The 22,105-nt window shown below is 33.4% G+C and overlaps 1 protein-coding gene across 5 annotated transcripts; it reads left to right on the top strand.

Annotated features, from left to right (window-relative positions):
* Window positions 1-369: 369 nt before the first annotated feature.
* Window positions 370-20,433, top strand: LOC130664579 (polyamine-transporting ATPase 13A3-like). 5 transcript variants are annotated; one of them, XM_057464553.1, is made up of 8 exons: window positions 370-1,480; window positions 1,566-1,650; window positions 4,673-4,900; window positions 4,968-5,267; window positions 5,345-5,549; window positions 5,630-8,918; window positions 9,088-9,184; window positions 9,973-10,311. In XM_057464553.1, exons 1-6 carry the CDS (start codon window positions 1,357-1,359, stop codon window positions 8,687-8,689), a joined length of 4,002 nt encoding a protein of 1,333 aa, XP_057320536.1. In that variant the 5' UTR covers window positions 370-1,356; the 3' UTR covers window positions 8,690-8,918; window positions 9,088-9,184; window positions 9,973-10,311. The 5 variants fall into 5 exon arrangements, with proteins under 5 accessions (XP_057320536.1, XP_057320535.1, XP_057320534.1 ...); XM_057464552.1 differs by having other exon boundaries at window positions 9,954-10,311; XM_057464551.1 differs by having other exon boundaries at window positions 9,088-9,204; window positions 9,954-10,311.
* Window positions 20,434-22,105: the final 1,672 nt, after the last annotated feature.

The following is a 22,105-nucleotide window of genomic DNA, read 5'->3' as shown; positions in this document are numbered from 1 at the left end:
GGTATAGATTTGCATAAATTATTGAATTAGTATCTTCGAGATACTCCGGCTTGTTTTCCTGACAGAATGGATTAATGCATACGTCTCTTTACTTGAAATCGTACACTCGTTTTTTGAACTTCAGTACACAGCATCTTTTTATCAACGTTACAGTGAACGTCAGACGTAAAAAATATTTTCAAATAGAGTAATAATTGTTATCAAGTTCTTGATGTCATACGAAAGTGAGCTTTGATACGAACAATTCTGAAGAGACAACCAAAGATGACAGGACTGTTACGACGTTGGCATCGTACGCCTCCGGTTGTCATCGGGATAGAACTGTCACATGACTAGTGCGGCAGTTCTATCCATAAAAGAGCGCGTTAACTTGTTACCGGTGCTTTTTAACTTCTGGCTTTATCGCTTTTAGCATGTCCACTTTTACGTTTACTATAAGTGCAGTAATTGACCTGTTCGCTGATCGTCATTACTGATTATTAATTTATTCTTAACTCATATTTGTTGGTAACTTGTCTAGTGTCAGTAATAATTAGTTAAATAAATTATCCAGTATTTATTACATCATATCTGTTTGTGATAAATAATAACTCATATCTGTTGTTATACCGGAGATAGTTATTTGAATAGATTAGTAAAAAGCCCTGTACCGTTAAGTACAGTAACGATACTGATAGGCCAGTGTGTGTGTGCGACGTGGCATAATAGATAATTATTAGTTAAATAAATAATTATTCTATTAACTGAAACCAGTGTTTGAGTGAATTCACCTGTGCTTTCCCAAGTCCACATTAGACAATTAAGGGTCTTCTCAGCTACTACATTGGGTACCAGTATCACGATCCAAGGAGGCGATTTCCAAGGATCAACCAGTTGCCAGTCCAAGGACATCGAGGACAATATTCATCGCCGAACTTAATTTTAGGCTGAGTACTAGTATTAGTTTAGAATTGTAAGGCCAGTTTGGGTAAATTAATTTATTGCGAAGGCATTATTAAATTAAATTCAATAAGTCAGAGTTTCATAAGAGCTAGCGGGGCAAACTTTGACCCACGAACTGCACCCTTCCATCACTAAGTGCAGGATAACGTACCCCAGCGTTACAGGACACTGGCGTCGGTAGCAGACGGGGTTCGCGCTTCTAGACCTTTTGTTTATTTAAATGGGTATTTATGTGAGTGAGCCTCGGATGTGCCATAGTAGCTGTTAAGAGACAAGCTTTGAGTTTAGTCGGTTGTGTCAACCGGACAATATTTGTGCTTAAGTGCTTACCAATTTACTTGGATTTATTATTAGGATAAATATATAAATATAAATATAAATAAATATATATAGTTTAATTTATTGATAGTAATAATGCCCGCGACTCCGAGCGAGCTCAATTCGAGCTTTGCTAGAAATGCATACAATGCTTTTGATAATCGATCGCCAACGGATAACGTTGACCCACAAGTTGAACAAAAAACTGAATTGTTGGAGGGTAAGAATTTTTTAAATTTACTGCCAAAGGGGTAAAAAAAGGTTTTGCTTTGAAGATGATGATGGAAAATTTTTTACTGCTTTAGGTACGAGGGGCAATGAACTTTTGCAGATTAAAAACGGAGTGGATTATATTAATCCTGGTGAAGAAGATCAGATGGAAATTTATGGGTAATTTATTCTAAATTATTTTTATCTCAGCCTGGAATTTGCTTGAAAATTAACGAACGTCAATAAAATTTTAATTAACTTGACACATCTACAAACGCTACTGTGAAATTTCTTTTCAAACTTCCCGCTATGAAAATTGAAAATTTTCAAAAAAGGGAAGTTATTGGTTTCGGGTCAATTTTCGAAAATCGAGTTTTCATCAGATCTCGAGATTTTAAGGTCCCAGGAATCTATTCTATTTCCGTGCGTCCGTCCGCGTGTGCGTGTGAGTGTGTGTGTGTAAGCTAGTTTTTGTCATACGATATCTTTGGAACAAATAAATTGATTTGAAAGAACATGGCGGCAAACAAAAGGGTTCATCAAGAAACATCTGATTAGATTTCTAAGTCGATCAGTTGAGTAGTTGACGATGTAGGGGAGGGTGGGGCAGAGCGGTCCCCCTGGGGCAGAGCGGCCCCCCTGAAATTTTGATCAAAAAAAAAAATTTTTTTTTTTTCGACTCATTACTATAAATCCGATATGATTACAGATTTTTACCCCTACGCATGACATTTGAGGCAAAATGAACAAGCCCAAAATTTTGAAAAAGTGATTTTTTCTTATTTTTATCGTCAAATTAAAAAAAAATTAGTATAATTCCACACGGAAAAAAATTAATCGTGAATGCAACATGATGCAGTCTTGGTAAATAAACATGATGAAATCATGTTGCATTCACATGATTTGTCATGTTTCGGTTACATGATAGTCATGTTGCAGTAACATGAGAAAATCATGTTGCATTCACATGATTTGTCATGTTTCGGCTACATGATAATCATGTTGCGGTAACATGAGAAAATCATGTGGCATTCACATGATAATCATGTTTCGGCTACATGATAATCATGTTGCGGTAACATGAGAAAATCATGTGAATGCAACATGATTTGTCATGTTTCGGCTACATGACAATATGTGGCAGCAACATGATTATCATGTAGCCGAAACATGACAGATCACGTGAATGCAACATGATTATCATGTAGCCGAAACATGATTATCATGTGAATGCCACATGATTTTCTCATGTTACCGCAACATGATTATCATGCAGCCGAAACATGACAAATCATGTGAATGCAACATGATTTCATCATGTTTATTTACCAAGACTGCATCATGTTGCATTCACGATTAATTTTTTTCCGTGCACATTTCTAGCCCTACGCATAACACCTGGGGCAAAATGGACCAGCCGAAACTTCCGAAAAAATTTTTTTTTCATATTTTTCGGCCGTTTCTCTATGTAAGAGGCAAATTTGGTCACTAAAAATTTATAAAAATAAATTTTTTTTTTTTAGTTATTAAATTTTTGAAATAAAGTAAAACTATAGAATTGATTTTTTTTTTTATTAAATAACAATTAGTAATTAAGGTAATCGAGAATGAACGATTTATTACACTTTAAAAAATTTTTTTCGCGTAATATAAAACCAAAAATAATTGTCAAGAGAAAGAAATACATTCTCAATGATGAAAACAATAAAAAAAAAAAAAAAAAAAAACGAAAAAAAAATTTTTTATCACTTTTTGGAAGGGGGCCACTCTGCCCCACAAAAAAAATTTTTTTTTTCAGAATTTTGGCAAAATGTCCATAAATTTGTTCGAAATAGGACAAAAGTAAAGTGATCTTATGGTTGAAAGCCACAAAAAATAATAATTGGCTTAGGAGGGTCGCTCTGCCCCACCCTCCCCTATACGAAAAACGAAAATTAAAAAACTGTCTTTTTTGTATAACTCGTAAACCGCTCGACTGATTTGCTTCGAAATTCACTCAAAAAGTACTTTCGATTGTTGCGAAGTATTTGCAAACTTGTCAATTTGTTCCAGAGATATCGGCCGACAAAAATTACTTTTTCCAAGCGTTTTTTAACTCAGAGAGCTAGAAAATTTATAAATGATCAAGTTTTCGAGCCTTCTAAACTCGGAAATACCAGGAAGTTTTAGGGTCAACCGTTCATTAGGTTTTTTTTATTGAATATTGAGAAGTACTGTTTTTGTAGTTTAAAATTTTTTTTGATAAAATTTTGGTCGATATCCTAAAGTCAGTAATATGATAAATTTAAAAAATCAGTTACTTTTTACGGTATTACAATTTTTTTTTAATTGCTGGTCAATTTGTGAAAAAAAATAGTTACTTTTAATTTTTTCATGGTCAAAATCGTACAGACATTTAAAAAAAAAAAAAAAATATGCAATTATGATCAATTTTTGTTTTCGAAATTGTTATCTATTTTTTCGTTCTCATTGAAAATGTCTAGACATATTTTTAAAAAATTAATAATGAATAAAAAACAAAGAAACTCAAAAATAATTAAATGCATCACAAGGACAGAACTAAGAAATTTTTTTGAATGAAAATAAAACCTTGATATACATGATTACATAAAATTTAACTGAAAAGAAAAAATTTAACAATTATTTAAATGACAAATTATTGTAAAAACAAGAACGTTAATTAACACGGTAATTAAAATCTGTCCTCAAAAAAAAAAGCGCCTTGAGTGGAAATAATTTGAGATTGATAATTTAGTCACAATTAAAGTCGATGTAATTTTGAGCATGACGCACTTGTTTTTAGACAATTGTGAGGATATATTATTCTTCATTGATATAATATTATTATTTCTTAAATCATTTTAATTTTCATACTTTAATGTTGCTGGAAATATTAAAAATATTTTTAAAGTTCATTGATAATGAAGAGTACATATTTATTTCTACTAACGCTCGATTAATATTTTATAAAAATGGAGAAAAATATGAGACGGAATTTTTGTCAGCCCATTTTACCCCACGTGGATGAGGAATTAATAAATAATTATTAACATGCATCAGTTTTTATCGCTGACTGTTGATTAAGACTGATTGCAACTTGAGTGAAATAGGCGACATTTCGTAAATTAGAAACTCTAAGCTGTAAATTACTAAAAAAAATTTAAAAGAAGTTAAAGACTAAAATAATTTATTTATTTTCCAGATATCGTAGGAGTAAAATCTTTACAATAATCACTTGGGTCCTGATAGTAGCAACTGGTGGTCTCTTGCGTCTTATATTCCATTGGGTGCCGCATTTGATGGTACGAGCAACTCATTCAAAATGTTCACTCGACGAGGCTGATACTGTGCTGCTGATCGAAAGATTTCAAGGCAAACATGCGTACTATTACGTGAAAAAACTAAAGACACTGACTGCTGCTGATGTATCGTAAGTATTTATAATTATTTTTTAAGCCAATTGATTTCTTAAATTTATTTGTTCAAATAAATTTCAGTAAAAACGCATTGGACAGCGAGACACTGATTGATGAATCCTGGAATGACGCAGCTAGTGTCAATTCAACGGATCTGGCTGGCGTGACAACTATCGATGATACTCTAAAGCTGTCAGTTCACTTGCACAGCGGACATTTTAAACGCGTGTCCTCCATTTTGATGTTCACATGCAAAAAACTTGTTTACATCTGGGATAATGAACGCAGCGAATTTCTTAAGCTAGCTGGTCTAGATACTGGTGTTTCTACGTCAACGTTACACCAAATGCCGGGTTTGACTTCTCAAGAACAATTTCTGAGGTGAAGTTTATAAATTTGTGATGGATAAACTTATTTCGGTAAACCATAAGCTTTTTAATAAACGAACTCGATTACAGGCGCAGCGTCTATGGCAAAAACGAAATCAAAATCCCTCTGAAAAGTTTTTTCCATTTACTGTGTCTCGAAGCACTGAACCCATTTTACGTCTTTCAGTTATTCAGTTTCTGTTTGTGGATGGCTGATGTTTACTACTATTACAGCGCAGCAATTATATCGATGGCTTGTTTCAGTATGACAATGGCTGTCATCCAAACTCGCCGTGTAAGTCCTCCTAATTTTGATTTCCAACTAGTTCTGATTAACCCTGACTTACACAAGTAAATCAACTCGAACAATTGCAGAATCAGCATAAGCTAAGTTCGACAGTCCATTCATCAGATGTAGCCACAGTGATGAGGAGCCGAAAGACCGGCAAAACCGACTCAATAATATCTGACCAGTTGGTTCCTGGTGACATCCTAGTGATACCTCCGCATGGTTGTCTAATGCCCTGTGACGCAGTTCTTCTTACAGGAACGTGCATCCTCAACGAGTCGATGTTAACCGGAGAATCCGTACCCGTCACCAAGACCTCAGTTCCATCGTCTACGGATATGATATACAATACCAAAGAACACGCACGTCATACCCTCTTCTGCGGCACGAAAGTCATTCAAACTCGATACTTTGGAGGTGAAAAAGTCCTTGCTGTGATTATCCGCACGGGATTCAATACCAGCAAAGGAGAACTCGTGCGATCAATTATGTACCCACCACCTGTTGACTTCAAATTTGAACAAGATTCATACAAATTCGTCGAATGCCTAGCGTGCGTTGCAGCCATCGGTGCCATTTATACATCAATAACCAAATCAATGCGAGGCGTACCTACTGGTGACATTGTTCTAGAGGCTTTGAATCTCTTTACTGTAGTAGTTCCACCAGCGCTGCCTGCTGCCATGACAATAGGCCGTTTGGTAGCCCAAAACCGGCTTGAGAAGAGACGGATTTATTGCACGATGCCTCGTGCTGTCATTGTTTCTGGATCTATTGATTGTATTTGCTTTGATAAAACTGGAACCCTTACCGAAGATGGACTAGATATGTGGGGAGCAGTTCCAGCGATAGACAAACAATTTTTCGTACCGATCAAGGCAATCGATACGTTGCCCCCGACGGAACTGTTGTTCGGCATGGTAACTTGCCATGAAATAACAATCATTGATGGGTCATTGGTTGGAGATCCACTGGATCTAAAGATGTTCGAATCAACCGGATGGTCCTTCGAAGAGCCTGACGTATCGGATAACACTAAATTCTCAATGATGTTCCCTATAATCGTACGCCCTTCTAAAAATTCGAAATTTCTGCAAACTTACCAAGACTTACAACCAGATAGGTCTCCAAACCAAGAAAATTCGATCATTAACTCGGAAATAGAGAACATTTCTCTAAACAATTTGACTGCTTCTGATGCAGAATTGGCTGAGCAAGGATTAGAAATAGGAATTGTAAGACAGTTTCCTTTCACATCAAGCTTACAGCGTATGAGTGTCATCACCCGAACGTTGGGTGCTACGCACTATGATCTTTACTGCAAAGGAAGTCCGGAAATGATCCAAAGTCTATCACGCCCAGAATCAATCCCTGCTGATTTTGCTTCAGTTCTCCAGGAATACACCTCCGAAGGCTACCGTGTGATTGCAATGGGACACAAACCACTCAATAAATTAACTTACGCCAAAGTTCAGCGTATGAGCCGCGAGTCCGCGGAAAGTGATCTCCATTTCCTGGGTTTCGTTATTCTAGAAAATCGACTCAAGCAAGAAACTACTCCAGTTATCGAAGCACTTAATCGGGCATCAATAAAGACAGTTATGGTTACTGGTGATAACATCCTGACGGCGTTATCTGTAGCACGTGATTGTAAAATGATACAATCAGACATGCCAGTTATTGTTGTAACTGCGGTACAAACTGGTCAACAAAAGCCACAATTATATTACACCCGTAGTAATCATACCGGTTCATCACCAATGCCATCAAGCTTTAGCGTAATGGCCAATCCGGATAGCATCGCTTGGTTAGAAATAGTTGAAAATGGTGCTTTCGTTTGCGCAGATGAGATCTACTTCGCAGAAGACTGCCACAAGCACAGTACTAACAAATATGTCTTTGCGGTTGATGGTAAAACCTGGGCAATAATCAAACATTACTACCCAGAACTTCTTCCTAAAATAGCTACGCGTGGTGCGATTTTCGCACGAATGTCACCAGATCAGAAACAGCAACTGGTCCAAGAGTTACAGAGTCTCGGCTATTATGTTGCCATGATCGGAGATGGAGCCAATGACTGCAGTGCCCTGCGGGCTGCACACACTGGAATTTCACTTTCCGATACGGAGTCATCAATAGCATCACCATTCACAAGCCAGGTTACCAACATCTCTTGTTTGCAAGCCGTTATCCGAGAAGGACGTGCTGCTTTGGTCACCTCGTTCGGTATCTTCAAATATATGGCAGCCTATTCACTGACCCAGTTCGTCGCCGTTATGTTCTTATACGAAATAGATTCAAACTTAACGGATTTTGAGTTCTTGTACATCGATCTACTGATTATATCAGTGTTTGCATTCTTTTTACCCCGTACTGAGGCGTATGATGGTCCACTGTTCAAAAAACCTCCAGTTAATAGTTTGATCAGCACATCGTCACTATTGAGCCTCGCGACGCAAATGATCATTATCACCGGTTTTCAATGCCTGAGTTACATTAACCTCAGGCAGCATGATTGGTACGAACCATTCGATGCTGACATCAAAGAATACAAAGACGACGTCTCCTGTTTAGAGAACTATACCCTCTTTATCATCAGTTCAATGCAGCATATAATACTCGTCGCAACCTTTTCCAAGGGATACCCATACCGCAAAAGCTTTTTTACCAACCACGGATTGATGGCGTACTTCATTTTAATGTCGCTGATGTCTATTTACTTGGCTATGGGTCCATTTGAGTGGTTACGTAACCTATTGGAACTAGAAATGCCGCCAGATGTGTCATTTAGGATGAGATTGGTCTTATATGGTGCAGCCAATTTGATTATTTCATTACTCGTCGAGTACTTCATCGTTGATTACTTGATTTCCGGTAAACTGCAATACCGGTGGCAGAATTCTGACAAGTCAAAACGAAAATTTTTGGCAATCGAGCGTGAAATGTCGAAGAACGTGACATGGCCGCCCTTGACACGAGAGCCTCCGACTCCAGATGTCGCAATTCCTGATTTGATAAGACGGAACACTGTTACGGAAATAAAAATAGAGAAGCATGTTTCTGATAATGCAAACAGCCTTGGGACAGATAAAATTGTCACGACCCCTGATAATTACAGCATTAGCTGGCAGCATATGATGCATTGACAAGACTCAAAGTGGGAAGCAAATGCGGGAGTTGTTAAACAAATGAAATAATGGTCATATGCAATCTTGTAGAGTTTAATCGAACTTTATGTGATCGCGTGTAAAAAAGGACATATATATGTAAATATAATATTAATTTGTAACCATTATCTAAGGATAGATGTTATTTATAAACTTAGTCAACAATAATCACTTACGGAAAAAATAAAATAAAGTAAACACTTCTAGTGTAAGTGATATTATTTAATTATTATCAGATAATTATTATCAATTAATGCCGTGCTTAGCCAATTGAATATTTTTCAGTAACCTCGATATGTATATCTATTTATGTGTATAGATTTGCAAAAATTGTTCAATCAGTATCTTCAAGATACTCAGATTTGTTTTCCTTTCAGAGTTGATTACATAAAATATATGTCTCTTTATCTGTCAGTTTGAACTCGTTCATTTAGCTACAGTCCGCAGTATCTCTTCAGCAACGTGACAGTGAACGTGAGTCGTAAAAGATACCCGTATGAAAAAACAATATATGGTTAAAATATATAAAATCATATAAGTTTGCTACAAAAAAATATATGATATATTATATTGTGTATTATAAAAAATCAGATGGAGATTTTCGTCGATTTAATATAAAATTATATACAGTAGTAAATATATGTATTCATATATGTTACTTATATATTTTTTATATTAAGCTATATATATATATATTCATTTACATTTATCTTATAATATATTGTAGTGATATATTTCCTTTTATATTCAAAAAATATAAAATTTTTATATGAAATGAAGTATATGGTAGCATATAATTTATATTATATATGGCATCATATATTTTTTTTGTTATATTTAAGCATATATTTTATTCGGTGTATATATATGTATATGGGTATATATATTCGCATCAAACTTTTTTTTTCCATACACAATACAAAATATATGTTTTATATATAATCAGAATATATTCTTCGTATATGATAGAAATACATATTTTTATGTATGATAAAAATATAGTTTTCGTATATGAAAAGAATATATATTTTCATATCTGATAAAAATATATTTTTTGTATATGACTGACATATATATATTATATATGCTAAATATATACGGACTCGTATATGATGAGTATTATATTTTTTAATATAAAAAAAAATATATCAGAAAATATAATTAAATTCGCCACATATATTTTCTGATATTTATCATATATTTTGACCATATATGTTTTTTTCATGCGGGTATTTTCAAATAGAGTAATAATTGTTATCAAGTTCTTGATGTCATACGAAAGTGAGCTTTGATTCGAATAATTCTGAAGAGACAACCAAAGATAACAGGACACTGTCATCGGTAGCAGACGGAGTTCGCGCTTCCTAGACCTTTTGTTTATTTATTTATATAGTTTTGGTATATTTGTTTATTTAAATGGGTATTTATGTGAGTGAGCCTTGGATGTGCCATAGTAGCTGTTAAGAGACAAGCTTTGAATTTAGTCGGTTGTGTCAACCGGACAATATTTGTGCTTAAGTGCTTACCAATTTACTTGGATTTATTATTAGGATAAATATATAAATATAAATATAAATAAATATATATAGTTTAATTTATTGATAGTAATAATGCCCGCGACTCCGAGCGAGCTCAATTCGAGCTTTGCTAGAAATGCATACAATGCTTTTGATAATCGAACGCCAACGGATAACGTTGACCCACAAGTTGAACAAGAAACTGAATTGTTGGAGGGTAAGAATTTTTTAAATTTACCGCCAAGGGATAAAAGAAGGTTTTGCTTTGAAGATGATGATGGAAAATTTTTTACTGCTTTAGGTACGAGGGGCAATGAAGTTTTGCAGCTCAAAAATGGAGTGGATTATATTAATCCTGGCGAAGAAGATCAGATGGAAGTTTACGGGTAATTTATTTTTATTTGTGATTTTTCGAAGTTTTTACACGTATGAAAATAAAACCTTGAATTTAATAGTTATTTAAAATACAACTAATAAATAATCAGTCCTTGGTCATAATTTTCTGTGAGAAACAATTAATTATACAAACAAGTACGTGATATAACGAGTCATGTAAATTATTTTAATTTTTCGACTTTGAACGCTTTTATTAATATAAATATTCGTGAAATTAATTCAAAATAGTTAACGATGAACACAAAAAGGGAAATGGTAATTATTAGGACACACATTCTCATAAACAACATTTATAAATCGTCTTTGTTGAAACTAGGGTGAAATAGGTCTTACTTCTTGAGCCGCAAGCTTAAGGTCGTGAATTGCCTTGAATTTTTTCGGGCAAATGGAAAACTAAAATGATTCATCTGTTTTCCAGATACCGTAGGAATATTGTATTCACGATGATCACATGGTTCTTTATAATAGCAACCGGTGGTCTCCTACGCCTTGTATTCCATTGGCTACCTCATTTTATGGTTCGAGCCACCCACTCAAAATGTTCAGTCAAGAAGGCTAGTATTGTGCTGTTGATCGAAAGATTTCAAGGCGATCATGTTTGCTATTATGTTGAAAAACTAACGACCCTGAGTGCTGCCGATGTATAGTAAGTCTTCATAATTATTACTTAAGCTAACTTATTTCTTAAATTGATTTGTTCAAATGAATTCCAGTAAAAATGCATCGGCCAGCCACACACGAATTGGCGAATCTGGGAATGATGCAACTGGTGTCAATTCTACGGATCTGGCTGGCGTGACAACTGTAGATGATACTTTAAAGCTGTCAGTTCACTTCCACAGCGGACATTTTAAACGAGTGTCCTCCATTTTAACGTTCACATGCAAAAAATTTGTATACATTTGGGATAATGACCGCGGCGAATTTCTTAAGCTAGCTGGCTTAGATACTGGTGTTTCTACGTCAACGTTGCACGAAATGCAGGGCTTGACTTCTCAAGAACAATTTCTAAGGTTGATTCTATAATTTTCTGATACACGGAAAGAAAATTATGGAAACTGTTCCCATAATTTTGTGAAATTTTTTCCTATACCATCATAGGAATTACGACCATAAATTATCGGAGCAGTTCCTATAATTATGAGAATGATACCCATAACGTTATGGGAATGGTTCCTCTAGTTATAGGAATGGTTCCTATAATTTATAGGAATACTTTCTATAATATTATGGGAATCATTCCCATAACATTATAAGAACTATTTCTTTACCATTATGGGAATCATTCCCATAATATTATGGGAATAGTTTCTATACCATTATAGGAACCATTCCTATAATATTATGGGAATGGTTCCCATACTATCATGAAAAAATTAATTTATAGAAAAGTGTTGAACCCACTTCTACGATACACAGAAATATTATCAAATATAAAAACAAAAATTCAAACATTGAAAAAAAAATTTGCATTTGACATAAACATTAAAATTTTTAACAAAATTTTTATTTTTTTTAACAAATGTAGCGTCGAAGACACATTATTTGAATCTCTCCATATCATGAGGGAAATTTCTACACTATTTTGCAAAAAAAAATTTTTACCATATTATGGGAATGGTTCCCATAACATTATAGGAATAGTTCCCATAATATTATAGGAATAGTTCCCATACCCTTGTGGGAATAGTTCCCAAACCATTCTGGGAATGGTTCCAATAATGATATGGGAACAGTTCCCATAAGATTATGGGAATGGTTCCCATATTGGTATAGGAACTACTCCCATATTATGGGAATGGTTCCCATAATGGTATAGAAATTTTACCCATACTATTATAGGAATGGATCCCATAATATATAGGAAGCATCCCTAAAATGGTATGGGTACAATTCCTATACTATATGGGAACTATTCCCATAATGCATAGCAAAACTTCCCATAATTTTCTTTCCGTGTAGACAAACTTATTTCGGTAAACCATAAGCTTTTCTATGAACGAATTCAATTACAGACGCAGCGTCTATGGGAAAAACGAAATAAAAGTCCCTCTGAAAAGCTTTTTACATTTACTGTGGCTCGAATTTCTGCATCCTTTTTACATTATTCAATTATTCAGTTTTTGTCTGTGGCTGTCCGAATTATACTACTTCTACTGTTCAGTAATCCTGATAACAGCTTCTATAAGTCTTGTAATGTCTGTCATCCAGACGCGCCGGGTAAGTGGAAGCAATTTTGATTTAAATTCCAGTCACTTCTATGAACAAACTGCGACTGTTACAAACAATAACTCTGAATGATTGCAGAATCAGCATAAACTAAATTCAACAGTCCATTTGTTAGACAAAGCCACAGTGATGCGGAACCGAAAGATTGACAAAACAGACTCCATAACATCTGACAAATTGGTTCCTGGTGACATCCTAGTGATACCTCCGCAAGGTTATCTGATGTCCTGCGATGCTGTTCTCCTTTCTGGAACATGCATCGTCAATGAGTCGATGTTAACCGGAGAATCTGTACCAGTCACTAAAACCGCGATCCCATCGTGCGCGGATGTGATATACGATACCAAAAAACACTCTCGCTCTACGCTATTCTGCGGAACGAAAATTATCCAAACTCGTACGTTCGGGAATGAAAAAGTTCTTGCCGTTGTAATCCGTACAGGATTTATGACTATCAAAGGAGGACTTGTGCGAACAATATTGTACCCGCCGCCTATGGACATCGAATTCGAGCAAGACTCATATAAATTTATAAAACTTATGATGTGTATTGCAACCGTTAGCGCTATTTATACAGCAGTGACTAAAGCACAGCGCGGAATACGCGCTGGTGAAATCGTCCAAGAAGCGTTAAATCTCTTTACTGTCGTAGTTCCACCAGGACTGCCTGCTGCTATAACGATAGGGCGATTGGTGGCTCAAAACCGGCTTGAGAAGAATCGAATCTACTGTACAGAGCCTCGAGTCATTACTGTATCAGGTTCTATTGACTGCATTTGCTTTGATAAAACTGGAACCCTTACTGAAGATGATCTAGATATGTGGGGAGTTGTTCCAGCAGCAGAACGAAAGTTTTCCGTACCTGTTAAGTCGATTAGCTCATTAACGACAGCAGAATTACTATTTGGCATGGTGACTTGTCATGAAATATCAATCATTAATGGATCATTGGTTGGAGACCCACTGGATCTAAAGATGTTCGACTCAACCGGATGGACACTCGAAGCGCCTGAAGATTCGGATAACACTAAACTCTCAATGATGTTTTGTATAATCGTACGCCCTCCCGAAAATTCAAGACTGTTACAAACTCAAAAACAGCTGCTGGGTATGTCCCCAGCTCGCCAGAACTCAATCGCCAATTCGGACGTAGACAATTTGGCTGCTTCGGATGCAGAATTGGCTGAGCAAAGATCGGGAATTGGAATTGTAAGACAGTTTCCTTTCACATCAAGCTTACAGCGTATGAGTGTCATCACCCAAACGTTGGGTGCTACGCACTATGATCTCTACTGCAAAGGAAGTCCGGAAATGATCCAAAGTTTGTCACGTCCAGAATCAATCCCTGCAGATTTTGCTTCAGTTCTCCAGCATTACACCTCCGAAGGCTACCGTGTAATTGCGATGGGACAAAAGCAACTTAACAAATTAACTCATGCTGAAGTTCAATGCATTAGCCGTGAGTCTGCCGAAACCGATCTCTACTTTCTGGGTTTCATTATCCTAGATAATCGACTTAAGCAAGAAACAACTCCAACTATAAAAGCACTTAATCAGGCATCAATAAGAACAGTTATGGTTACTGGTGATAACATACTTACGGCGTTATCTGTAGCACGTGATTGCGAAATGATACAATCAGACATGCCAGTTATTGTTGTAACTGCGGTACAAACTGGCCAACAAAAGCCCCAATTAAATTACACCCGTAGTGATCATCTCGATTCATCACCAATTCCCTCAAGCGAAATGACCGATTCGAATAGTATCGTTTCCCTAAAAAAAATCGAAAGTGATCCATTTGTTCGCACAGATGACTTCCACAAGCCCAATATTAACAAATATGTATTTGCGGTTGACGGAAAAACCTGGGCAATAATCAAACAACATTACCCAGAGATTCTTCCTAAAATTGCAACGCGTGGTGTGATTTTCGCACGAATGTTACCAGATCAGAAGCAGCAGTTGGTCCAAGAGTTACAGTGTCTCGGCTATTATGTCGCCATGGTCGGAGATGGAGCCAACGACTGTGGGGCCTTGAAGGCTGCTCACACTGGAATCTCACTCTCCGATACAGAGTCATCAGTAGCGTCACCGTTCACCAGCCAGGAAACGAATATCTCTTGCTCGCAATCTGTTATCCGGGAAGGTCGTGCTGCGTTGATCACTTCTTTCAGTATCTTCAAGTACATGGCTGCTTTTTCTTTGGGACAATTAGTCGTAACCATGATGTTAATAGAAATCGATTCTAGTCTTACTGACTTCGAATATCTATACACCGACTTCTTTATTATATCAGTTTTCTTATTTGTTTCGCCATACACTCCGGCTTACGATGGACCATTGGCAAAGAAGCCGCCTGTAAGGAGTCTAATCGGGACAACGTCATTGTTGAGTCTTTCTTTGCAAGTAGTTGTTGTCATCAGTTTCCTGTGCTTAAGTTACTTCAACCTACAACAATACGATTGGTACAAACCGTACAATATCAGAGTGAAAGAAGGAAAAACTGACTATGGTTGTTATGAAAACTATACCATGTTCGTCATGAGTTCAATGCAGTCAATCATAATCGCGTTGGCTTTTTCTAAGGGTCACCCGTATCGGAAAAGTATTTTCAGCATTCGCGGATTGGGAATCTACACCATTATCATAACATTGTTCACTGCTTACTTGGCTATTAGTCCATTTGAGTGGCTGCGTAACCGATTGGAACTAGAAATGCCACCAGAAATGTCATTTAGGATCAGATTGGTCTTATATTGTGCTGCTCATTTTATTGTTTCATTACTCGTTGAATATTATATGGTTGATTACTTGGCTGCGAGCAAATTGTGCTGTGGCCGGCACGATAACGACAAATCAAGGCGTAAGTTTTTGGCGATAGAACGTGACCTGTCGAAGAACACGAAATGGCCGCCTTTGACACAAGAACCGTCGACGCCAGATGGCGTGATAAATAAATGAACAAGACGTTACTTTGGTATAAGAAAATAACGTCGATGAATTTGATCATTAGATAGTCAAGAATAACATAAAAAATCGATTCCATGGTTTCGATTACAGTAACAAATAAACAAACATACGAAACTCACTGTGTTATTGATGTACCAGTTCAATCTGTGTAAGATCTTGTGAAGTGATGATAATTTATTTTAATGCTGGTTGTGAATTTAAAGTAATGAGATAATTAATAAGAGATTTATGAGAAAGTGAAAAAATAGAAAAATTAGTGCCATGGCAGATGTCGCTAGTTTAAAGTGTTTAAAAAAATGGGCGATTGATTGAGATTCATAGTCTAATGGGACAGGCTGAAGTTGGAATAACGGAATTTTTATTGAATTGAAGTCAATTTGTATTAATTAGTGACGGAAATAAATATGAAAATGTATCTGTTCAATGTGTAACTTTATTATCACCGGACATATTTTATTTTAGAGAGAAACTAAACGAGGATTCTAAAAATAGCAAATGTCAGTGAGCACTGATAAATAAATTAAAAAAAAAAAACGTCTGAAGAGTCTGATGGTTTGTTGGAATTAAAATTAGTGGTTGAATGGTTTCGGATTGTTTTTAACAATCAGTGCCTTGGTCTTAATCTCAGTAACGAACAAATGATACGAACGGGGACTTTGGCTAATTAATGCTTTATTTAATAAATTAAGCGGCTGTAGTTATCAACGAGACACGAAACACCCAAAAGGTTGTTCTGGAAAACGATCCGAGCTGTCGGTCTTGGGAACCTCGACAGGATCACACCCACTCCACCTTCCCAGATTCTTTATAAATCACTCGCTCATATCCATAATCTTAAATATAAATAAATAATAATGATAATAATAACTTTAGTTAATTGTCTAGGATTAATTCGATTCGATCGATCTGCTCCGTTTATTTAATATTCACTCAATATTCCATTGATGATATCCGTCCATCTTTTTATTTATTTACTGCTCCACTTTTATAATAATCATTCCCTGTCTTTATAAATAACCCTGATTCCAAACTTTCCATGATCTACGAAAAAATAATAATAATAATAATATTTTCCATGAATAAATAATTTTTTATTCTGACTAGATGTAAATTTTTATTCAACTTTACATTTAATTACTTATTTGTTTACATAAATTTGCACATTCAAATTACAATTAAATATATTTATTTTCTTTTACTAACTAATTAACTAATCAACTAGTTTAAAAAAATTACTTATCATCAATTAAAAATTATAAATTACAAATGGTACTAAAAATTCCTCCAATTACTTTGAGCACATTCTAACGCAATTTAAATTCCACTAATTAATTTATTTATTAATTAAAAAATTGCGATCATTTAATCCGTAGAAAAAATTGAAACCAATCTCTATTGACTAGTGACACAATTATTTGGTTTTATTTTCCGACAATGGCAACATTTGTTAGTAGTCTATTTATCCATTAACTCCAGTAGGTAAATATTATACTTGAATAAATCGTCTATCAGTTTCCTACCGATTTGTCCGATGGTCATGATAGCGTAAATCATTACCACGGAACATGGCTTCAAGTAAAAGTTTATTGTTATACTGGACACCGTGTGAATTAACTAGAGTAATAAAGTTTTGGTATCTTTTCCATGCGGTAACAGAAGCCACGTCCACTTCCACATTGTTAACTTCCTCTTCCGTTTGATATTTTTTCATCTTATCTCTACTACCATTAACTTCCTCACCAGTTAATGTCGACTCCGTTGCTTGGCATACATTTTTCAACTCCGGTATCATCTGCAATTCAAAAGTATCAATTATGTATCTTTACATTCTTTTTCGACTCTCTACTTATAGCAAAAAAAATTTTTTTTATTCATTTTTATTCTCAATGGTATCAGTAGTGAAAAAAAAATTCAAAAAAATTTGATCCTCATTTCTGTCTGATTTTATTAGATCGCATTAAATTCAACTAATTTTTTTGTTCCGATAAAATTTCGAAATGAGAAAAAAAATTGTTCGTCCAAAATATGGCGCCCTAACATTTATATAGGAAACAGGCGCGCAAATTTTGGTCGCTTAAAAAAATAATGAATTTTTATGAACTTGAATACAGTAAAATTTTTTTTTGACTTCCCCTTCTAGAAATTAAACCAAATTTCTAGTTACCATAAAAAAAATTTTTTTCCGGGCGGGAAAAATGGACGAGCCCCAAAAAAAAGTAAAAATTTTTTTGTTCTTTTATTTTAAAAAACTCAAAAAATTATTCGCATCTTATCTAAGTGAGAAAAAAATTTTATAATTCTGTTAGTAAATAAAGATGGTGAAAAAAAATTATTGAAGATTAATAATAACTTATATAAAATTTAAATATAGCGAAGAAACCGTATATATTTTTTGTGGTCAAAAATACTTTGAGTCAACTGAAAAATTTCTAAAGAAAAAATTCTTAAGAAAAATCGTTGCAAAAAAAGTTTTTTTTATCAAACTTTTGGGGTGATCCATTTTTCCCGCCCACATATATTTATATATACGTGTATATGAAGCTATTTGTATAAATTTTTATTTTGAATATTTTTTGAAATTTTTTTGTACTCAAATAGTATTTGATATTAAAATAATATATTATTATCATTATTATTGTTTAATGTTTGTAGGATGTATCATAGATATGTAATTCTACCCAACCCCTTTTTAAATCAATAAGTAGAAGCTTGAAAAGAATCAAAACTTCCCTTGTGATTTGAATCCCTCAAACGATATTTGATTACTACTCAATAAAATCTTCTATTTTATCGTTGCCGGGAAGAAAAAACAAAAAGAAAATTTAATTAAAAATAAATTTATTACCTTGGTAATCAATCCGTGAAATTTTGGTATCGATAATTACTGTAGTGATGTAATTCGGAGCGATAGACAATTTTGAACGAAATTACAGCGATCGATAGTTTGGTAGTTACGTACGTTGATTATATAAAATTTAATTCTGTAACACAACTAAAACAATTAAATAATAAAATAAACCAGCAACGGAGTAGACGTAACTGAGTGGCTGACAATAACAGACTGCTGGAGAGCAGACCAGGGGACTGGACTAAGCTGGAGTTGGTAATATTATTCTGGCATCTGGGGGTCGTTACTCCCCCTCTCTTTGACAATAAAAAAAACTTTGCTACATATGGGGCCCATATTGTTCCCTTTTACCCCCTTGTAATTTTTTTTATTTTATTTTCTAACGGACATTTGCTTTTTCTAAATTTTGTTTTATGAGTATATATTTTTTAAAAATTTAACTGCAAGTATTCCGATAGCTCGCAAACTATCAAGTTGAGGTAAAAATGTAAAGAATAATTTTTTTTAGGAAATTTAATTCTCAATAAATTTGTAGTCATATGTTTTTTTTGTATCTTTGATAGATCAGCTTTAATTTTTATTTAAAGCATCCGCTGTAATAAATTGGTTAAAATAAATCCCATAGTAATTTTTTATCTTCGAATTTAAATTACGGCTAAACGGTTGTAGATAAGACAAAAATGATAAGATAATATTTTGTAGATAATTTAATTTTCTACAAAAAAAGTCATGATGATTTTTAACGTAAGTTTGACGGTTTGTAAGATATTATGATTTGGAGTAAAGGATTAAAAATTTGGTCTCTGAATGTTTGTTTTAATTAAATTTTAGTTGGTTTTAATTATAACTCTTGAACTATTGAGTTTACGTAAAAATATGCGGGAATCTTTTTTATAGGAAATTTTATTATCTAAAAATTAGTATTGATATATTTTTACCGTATCTTCGATATTTGAGCTGAAATTTTAATTTTAAGTGCTCGATATATAAATTTATAATTTTTTTCTGTCAAAAAAAATTTTGTCATACAAAATTTTGCTGAGATCACAAATTTTTTTCCGGTAATTTACCAACTACATATATTGTATTATATGAAAAATAAATATTATAGTCTTCTCTATAAATTAAAAATTTTTTCAAAGTTCGGGACGAAAAAATTTTGATTAAAAATAAATTACAAAAATTCAATAAATAGAACAGTAATTTTTTTTATTTAACTAAAAATAAAAAAAATTTATTTCCTCCATCTATTCTCATAAATTATGAGTGACAAAATAAATTTCATATTAATAAAAATTGATTTAAAAAATTTTTTTTTTCATAAAAAAAAGCTTATGACGGAATAATATTAAAGTGTCTTTTGTATATTTAATCCTATACCCCGAAGCATTTGATCGAATAAAACCTACTTTATGTATGTTATATATGAGGGCTTTCATATATATAGATCTATACATGTACATATACATATACATGTACGACAAACATATATATCACGTATATATCTATTGTGAGTACTAAATAATAAAATATGAAATAAATTGGCTCAATTACCACGTCCGAGTTTCGTGACAGAAGTACTATAGTATAAATTATAATTTATATGATTTATATTAATTAATTTATTTGTTTAAAAAATAATAATTATAAGAAATGAAGTTTTTTTTTTTTATTAATTTTTTTAATTAATTTTATTACAAGAAAAAACTTTTACTACTTGAGTTGGGATTCATAATTTCAAATATATATATATTATATATATATATATTATATATATATATATATATATATATATATATATATATATATATATATATATATATATATATATATATATATATCTAACCAGGGTCGTTGAAATTGAATTTTCATGATGGCCGCCCAAGTTTCATAATATTTATGAAGCAATTGAGGGCACTGTTAATTTTATATAAAACTTATATACATTTTCATTAAAATTAATAGCTCGAGTCTATAAATTAAATATTATTATTAATAAATTAGTATTTTAAATTACAAATTTGTCTATATAGATATTGATTGAGTGAATACTATTGAAAGAGAAAAATATTGTAATTATATTTGATGGTAGATTTTATAGCCTGTCTGATATAATGTATGTATGAATAGAAAACTTTTACTTGAAGCCATGTTCCGTGGTAATGATTTACGCTATCATGACCATCGGGCATATCGGTAGAAAACTGATAGACGATTTATTCAAGTATAATATTTACCTACTGGAGTTAATGGATAAATAGACTACTAACAAATGTTGCCATTGTCGGAAAATAAAACCAAATAATTGTGTCACTAGTCAATAGAGATTGGTTTCAATTTTTTCTACGGATTAAATGATCGCAATTTTTTAATTAATATATAAATTAATTAGAGGAATTTAAATTGCGTTAGAATGTGCTCAAAGTAATTGGAGGAATTTTTAGTACCATTTGTAATTTATAATTTGTAATTGATGATAAGTAATTTTTTTAAACTAGTTGATTAGTTAATTAGTTGGTAAAAGAAAATAAATATATTTAATTGTAATTTGAATGTGCAAATTTATGTAAACAAATAAGTAATTAAATGTAAAGTTGAATAAAAATTTTCATCTAGTCAGAATAAAAAATTATTTATTCATGGAAAATATTATTATTATTATTATTTTGTCGTAGATCATGGAAAGTTTGGAATCAGGGTTATTTATATAGACAGGGAGTGATTATTATAAAAGTGGAGCGGTAAATAAATAAAAAGATGGACGGATATGATCAATGGAATATTGAGTGATAATTAAATAAACGGAACAGATCGATTGAATCGAATTAATCCTAGACAATTAAATAAAGTTATTTTTATCATTATTATTTATTTATATTTAAGATTATGGATATGAGCGAGTGATTTATAAATAATCTGGGAAGGTGGAGTGGGTGTGATCCTGTCGAGGTTCTCAAAACCGACAGCTCGGATCGTTATCCAGAACAACCTTTTGGGTGTTTCGTGTCTCGTTGATAACTACAGCCGTTTACTTTATTAAATAAAGCATCAACCAGCCAAAGTCTCTGTTTGTGTCATTTGTTCGTTACTGAGTTCGAGACCAGGGCACTGATTTTTAAAAACAACTCAGCGGGTCTTTTTAAACCGCCCAATATCTCTAACCACTAATTTTAATTCCAACAAACCAGACTCACCAGGCGCTTTTTTAAAAATTTATTTATCAGTGCTCACCGACATTTGCTATTTTTAGAATCCTCGTTTAGCTTCTATCTAAAATAAAATATATCCGGTGATTATAACGTTCAACAATGATCAGATAAATTTAAGCTCTTTCATATTTCTTTTTTTCGTCATCAATAAATATCTATTTTCGTCATCATCAATATTAAAATAAATTACCGCCAACCGACCCTCCAAAAATAATTCTCCAAT

Source organism: Microplitis mediator, chromosome 3, assembly GCF_029852145.1.
Source record: "Microplitis mediator isolate UGA2020A chromosome 3, iyMicMedi2.1, whole genome shotgun sequence".
In the NCBI taxonomy this organism is placed as follows: Eukaryota; Metazoa; Arthropoda; class Insecta; order Hymenoptera; family Braconidae; genus Microplitis; species Microplitis mediator.
The sequence above is the reverse complement of the archived record's forward strand: the minus strand, read 5'-3'. Positions and strand labels throughout refer to the sequence as shown.